Raw genomic sequence first — 6,495 nt, 5'->3', positions numbered from 1 at the left:
GCAGCCACAGCTGCTCTGGGCAACCTCTGCCACTGCCTCATCACCCTCACACTGAAGAATTTCTTCCTGATATCTCATCTAAGTCTTCCTTCTTCCAGTTTAAAGCCATTGCCCCTTGTCCTGTCAAACTTCCGAAGAATCTTACCCTGTGCATCCCATTCCAGCTTTATAGCCTCTTGATGCGGTCTCAAGCAGAACTATACTGGGTAGAAGAAACTACTCTTTATTTGCAAACTGTTACCAAAGTGCTTTTAGATCCCACTGTGCCAAGTGCCAGGCAAATATACAATGAAAACATAGTTTCAGCATATGAAGTTCACAGCTGAAAAAGTGGCATATCGGCAAGGGCTCTGCCTATAAACAGGGTTGTGGCGTAAGCAAAGACAGTGTTTCACAATTGCTTTAAGCCACTTAATTATGTTTCAAGCCAGGTCAGTTCCTTGATCCAGTTTTCTATGTGTACATTCCCTGCTGCCAATACAACGGAGAGAGCAGGAAGACAAAATCAGAGTGGGCTAAGAAGGAGACTGCCTCTTCTGGCAACATATCTGCATTTAGATCACTTTAAAGGGACTGCAGAACTGTGGCCTTGATTATGAGGGAGTGGTTGTTATTGTAGGGTGAGAACTTGTATGGAGGAGTCTTACTCAGGTATGAAGGCCTTTTTCCAGTGTAGCGTGTAGCGTTTGAGAAGGAATTTAAGCTAAATCAGAAACATCCATTCCATTTTCTCTCTTTTGCCAGTAAGTTAGTGCAGGACACATTATTGCTTACATAACTGTGCTTATGTTTTATGGTGAAACTTTTGCACAGAGGTCAGATCTTTAACAAACGATGCATTTTTCAAGTGTTGGCTAATGCATTTTTGCAAAGCTTATCCAGTCTGGGATTTTAAAGTTGGAGTGTCTTGTGGCACTGTATGGCTTGACCTGAAGCATTCTCAAGAAACTGTAAATCAGACAGATAAGAACCAGACACATTGACTTGATCAAAGTGACTTTCATTTATTGAGATACGACATTCACACAGATCATTCTACCTCTCTGTCCAGATTTACTCATATCATGAATATGGAGCACACGAAGGAAGTGGTTTGGGGTTGTTTCTTATGGCAACCAAAACTGTTGCCCTTCTGATAGGCATCTTATGCATAATGATTCATTTTTTACAATTGCTTATTGATTTCACTGGCAGGCTCCTAGTAACGTGTGTGTATGTGTATACATAGCTCTCCATGGTTTAACTTGCATGTAATGGCTTACATTACTGTTACCTGTCTCTGGTTTGTTAGAATAGCCTGTTGTGTTATTGCTGGGGGGCCTGGGGGTGTCCTGACTGGGGAGGAGACTTGGTTGATTTCTCCAGCTTAGTGTTTGCTTGGCCTCTACATTTTGGTCATGAGCATGTATGTCCCAAGCTAACGGAGCCAGAAGGGAACCAAGAGGTGTACTTGTCCATCTGGGTAGGAGATACTTGGTGCCATTATGGAGATAGACATTTCCACCCCCACGGTGGTAAGTGGTGGTGGTGTGGTTGGTGGCAGTGGCCGTTATGTGGAAGGTGCAAGCCACAAAGCAGGGCTCCTCCTGAGCAAACCTGGCCAACGAGAACGCTACCTCTTGTCTCCCCGCACAGACCTCCTCTGGGAGAGCTGAGCATTCTTCTAAATGAGAGCTTCTCAAAAATGTGGAGGACTTGTTTTTGTAATGAAGCAATTCCTTCTTTTCAGTTAGAAGCATATTTGGGGTTTCTGCCCTCCACCATTTAGATATGAAGGCTCCTGTACCTAAATACCAAAAGCAGGTACAGTAGAAAAGGCACGTGTGAGCCTCCTGTACTAGAGTCACCCTTACTGAATACACTTTGTATCAGCAGCAGAAGCCTATTGATTACACTCTGTAGTTCAGGTTAAGTGGGTGGTGTAAGTCGTCTGACAGTCAAAGCTGTAATGTCATCGTGTGCCAGGGATGGGGAATGTGGTGTGAACTTTCCTGATTCCATTGCACAGGCAGGCTCTTGCATTTGGGTAGTTGTGGCATTGTATGACGGGGGTGGGGGAGCTTTGGGTTTGAAGATAACTTGGAGTTTAACATTTTTGATGGTGACTGTTTTGTTATCTAGAATGAAAGTGGTAATTAAGTCAATTGTCATGTTTTCAGATGATTTAAAACTGTTCTGTCTCTCTCACTTTGTGATGTTTGGTTATAAATGATGAATTCCTTTCAGTGGTACGTTATGCTTGCATAATCCTATGGGCTTCATTTCTGAAACAGCGGTGTGTTGGGCATATCATTACCTGAAGCACCGACAGATTTAAAGTAGCTTGGTGGACTTCCTTGTATTGATAATAATGTAACACCTTTGCAGGTTCTTGCCACTGTGTTCTCCTGGGGCTTGAAGCTTGCTTTCTTTTCCTCCTTTCTGAACAGTAAGCTCAAATCTCTCCAAAATAATGTGCTAAGCATGTTTTGCATGAGGACCCACTCACACTGAATGCAAACTAGCCTCAGTGTTGAATGTCACCACCTTTCCTCAGACTGTTTTCTGTGGCACTGCAAAATGTTTGATTCATTTTGTGGAAGCTGTATGAAGGCACGTATGTAATCTCTGAATTTTATCTCCATGTTTGCAAATGTAGCATCGCTAAATTTCTCTGTGCTGTGATTCTTTATTTCCTTTTACTCTATTTTGGAAGGTGACAGGACTACTAAAGCATTCATTGCTTCTGAGCCAGGGTAATATTAAACAAATTGGATTTTCATGCTTTGGATGTGTAAATGTGTCGGATCGGCGGTATACTCTGTCCTGTTTGCTTCCACCAGCACTCCCACTCCTGACATGCATGCGAAGTTCAATGTATACTTTGCAAACTGGCCGAGGTAGTGCATGTAATTTATATCTTTGTGACATTTTGTGCCATGCCATTGATTCTTCGTGTACCTGAGTGCAGCTGTTACACTGTCTTATGTTATGGCGCTTATATGTGAAGATGAATAGAGAGGCCTGAAGAATTCTTTGGCACAGGTTAACTAGGAGAAAATTCTGCTCTGCATGGGTTATCTAGACAATGAGAAACACTGATTTAAACACAGGATTTCATACTTAAGGCCTGCAGTCTTCATTTGGTAAATATTCCCATTAAAATTAAGTAGAACTATTTACAGGCCCAGTTCTGCTTACATTGAACTCACTAGGGAAAACCGGGTGACTCTAGAGAGGCCATGGAACCGAACCTGAATAACGTTGATCTTTCTGGCCTTAAATCATTTTACTTAACAAAACTGTCCTTCATCTAGTGTTAAAATAGGAGTCAATAAATACTGTTTTGTAAAACAGAATTGACTCTGAATTTTCAGATGACTTGAAGTTGTTTTGAACCAACTGCTCTTAGTTAAGAGTAATATGAAGATATCTGAGTTTAAACAATATTCAGTTCCTCGTTCATGTTAAATTGAAAATTTACCTGTTAAAATTGAATTTCAAAATTTAACACTTCACATGAGAGAAAGGGAGATTGCGTATGTGACTGTTCAGGAATTAAATTGTGAAAAAGCCATCTCTCTTGGAAGTACAATGCTATTTTATTACTGACGTAAAAATCCATGTGAAGTACAATTATTAAAAATCCCATACATCAGGCAGTTTAGTGACAATGTCCAGATCTTTTTTTTAGACCTTGTTTCCATAAATGCTAAAACATCACAGATCCATGGACTAAAAAATAATAATTTTGAATATAATTTGATTGTACAACTGTGAAAGTAGAAACGCATCTAATCAGCTCTCTTCCCATACTTCATTTTAAAGATTTTTTTTTAATTTAATTAAAATAGTAATGCAGTGTGTAATTGCTCCAAATTTGTTTTCTTGTTGAATTAGTAATGGCCTTTATTACTTATTTTGTATGGATTTATCTCAAATTTTGTTTTCGTACACACTGATGTTAACTGCCTGTAGACTTACTCTCAAAACTGGTGCAGTAATGTTAATAACTTGTTTACGCTGAAAACTGAAGTTAACCTTACTTTACAAATAGGCTGGGAAGGATGCCTCTTTCACAGTCCCCTTGTAAGAAAGCTTGGGCAGCACATGTCTACAGGGTTACCGTTTCAAAACACGGACACCAGCACCGTCAGTAGCATAAATGCTATTAGCAGCTCTCTGAAGCCTGTTACTTCTCTGTTGCAGCTTCTTTTCTAAGCTCACAGTGTCTCTTCAGCCTCCTTTATGCAGAGAGCAAACCTGTCTCCTCTCAGGGTTCCAGAGGTACTTTCCCCCCCCGCCTTCTGTTCCTTTCCCAATTTGTCTTTATCTGGTGAGCACAAATGAACTACATGTCTTGTGGCAAAGCAGAAGCCTGGAGCTGCGAAAGCCTGTTTCCTGGCTAGAGAAATAGTGTAAAAGTGGAATAAATCCCAAAGTATTTCTGTCGTAAGGTAAGGCCTTTTTGGCCATTGTCTGTCATCTGTGCTGACAGGGCAAAAGAAGTTCAAGTTTAAAATAAACCATACTGGAAAATACTATTCTTTCTAAATTTCCTTTTCTGCCTTTTTTTTCAAGAGATACTTGTTTTCCCTTTCCCAGTTTTTTTTAGCTTCGGCAAACATCTTGTTTGTACTCATTTCATTTTTTACCAGTTAGGCAAAAATTCAACCTCCAAATTCATAATTGGAGTTCATGATATTCAATTCGCATTTAAAATGACAGCGAAGTATTAATTTTGCACATAGAGAAGAAACTTGTTTTCTGCACTTCATTACTGACTCTGAAGCAAGAAGAGAATTAAATTTTAGTATTAGGTTTCCTCTTCTCAAGACAGTTTTATTTGCTATCAATATTTGCATGTTTGGCTGTGCCACACGCATCAGCGCTGGAGGTGTGCTGGGCGTTTAACTACGCCATGCACCACTGCAGTGCCTTGGGTTACCTGAAGGTTGTGTCACATCTTGTGGTGCTCCATACCCCAATTTAGCCTGACGTTATGCTTAGACGACTCGTTAAATTAGGTACATTGCGTGTGCCCATACACAAGAGGATGTTTTTCTGCCATACAGTTACCATAGATTGGAGGAGTTGGTGTTAAATGTTGGATGTGATCTTGGTGTTCAAGCTTCCTGGATTGGTGCGGTGGCCTTGCACCGAAGGAAATAAATCAGCAGCGCAATAACGATGTGTTCTTCTCTCTAGGCAAGCTGGCACAGGGGCCCTGAGGGAAAACCCACGGGAGAAGAGGGATCAACTGGACCAGAATTTAGGCTACAAGTGGAAAGCATCTGTCAGACCTTTGCATGCACGAGAGCCTACAGTTCTGCCTCACGAGAGTCGGGGGAGATCTGGGACATTGCCTAGTGATTACCGATACTCTCCCGAAAACGTGAACGAGAAGAGCAAGGATCATAGCCTGTCTCATCTCCCCTGCTCTGAGCCACAAACCTTGAACGAGAACCACTCCTGTCTGTCTGGGAGCAAAGGAGAGGAAAACCATAGGGTAGAGCCAGCGCTGCTGAACAAGAAGCGTGGACCTGCTCCTCAGAGGCCGCCACCGCCTAAAAGAGATAAATACAGGCGACCGGATAATTCTGCACCATCACTCGGCACCTCTTCTGAATCTCTGCTGGTGGTGCCGAGCCGACCCGTTCCGTCCTCATCCCCCAGCTCCACCGAAGTCTTTGCCAGTCACTCCTCTCTCTGTCAGAGTCCTGCAGCTTTCAATGGAAAACTGAAGAGTGCTAATCCACAGCAGCTCCAGCAAGCATCATCCACGGAGAATGTTTGTCAGCACTTAGAAGAAAAAACGCACCTTAGGTCTGAGTCTGTATTATCTTCCAAGTACCGGTATCTTCAAAAACCTGGCATGGAGACATCAAGGTCCCCTTCTCCTCAGTTTGCACCACAGAAGCTCACCGATAAACCTCCTGTGTCCATACAGGATGAAAACCCAACCAGGTACTAGGTGTAACTCCTTTACTATTTTATTAACACTTTTTGCCCAGTTAGGCCTTATCAGTGGTTGATTGTTCATTTTCTTTGCTAAAAGCACAGCTTTCAGGTTCATTAAGCATTGAGCCATTGCACCATGTCCTAAAGAGACCTAAGACTTGTGTGAAATTCCAGTTGGTACCATCAAAGTCCTTCAACTGGTCTGTGGTTTCTTTTGGTTGACTGATGCTCTTTGGGTGTTAGAGTTGGTAGTTACAAGAAAATGAAAGGAATGGATTCAAATGGATTTTCCACTGTAAGTCTAGGCGAAATCAGAAGACACCCTGTCATCATTTCCCCCGAGTCTGTATACGAATATGAATCGGTGTAGGGACAAAGCAGATGTGGGAAGGGAAGCTGTATCCTTTGTGAGAACATCTGTTTTGAAAGTACACACAGTAAGGTATGCTGCCAAATCATGACTGTTTTCATGTTGCTTTGACAATGAAACACAGCATTCCAGGTAATCTGTGGAGGGGTCCGCAGCACTGTTTGTCTTGAAATGGGTTTAAGATT

General features: G+C 42.0%; 1 protein-coding gene across 1 annotated transcript in view; it reads left to right on the top strand.

Annotated features, from left to right (window-relative positions):
* The window catches only part of SHROOM2 (shroom family member 2), a 47,389-nt gene that overhangs the window by 25,926 nt on the left and 14,968 nt on the right, over window positions 1-6,495 (top strand). Inside the window, exon 5 of the mRNA XM_009697232.1 lies at window positions 5,188-5,946. Coding sequence (XP_009695534.1) covers window positions 5,188-5,946 — 759 coding nt within the window. The remainder of the gene's footprint in view (window positions 1-5,187; window positions 5,947-6,495) is intronic.

The sequence above is a fragment of the Cariama cristata genome, unplaced genomic scaffold, assembly GCF_000690535.1.
Source record: "Cariama cristata isolate BGI_N322 unplaced genomic scaffold, ASM69053v1 scaffold723, whole genome shotgun sequence".
In the NCBI taxonomy this organism is placed as follows: domain Eukaryota; kingdom Metazoa; phylum Chordata; class Aves; order Cariamiformes; family Cariamidae; genus Cariama; species Cariama cristata.
The sequence above is the reverse complement of the archived record's forward strand: the minus strand, read 5'-3'. Positions and strand labels throughout refer to the sequence as shown.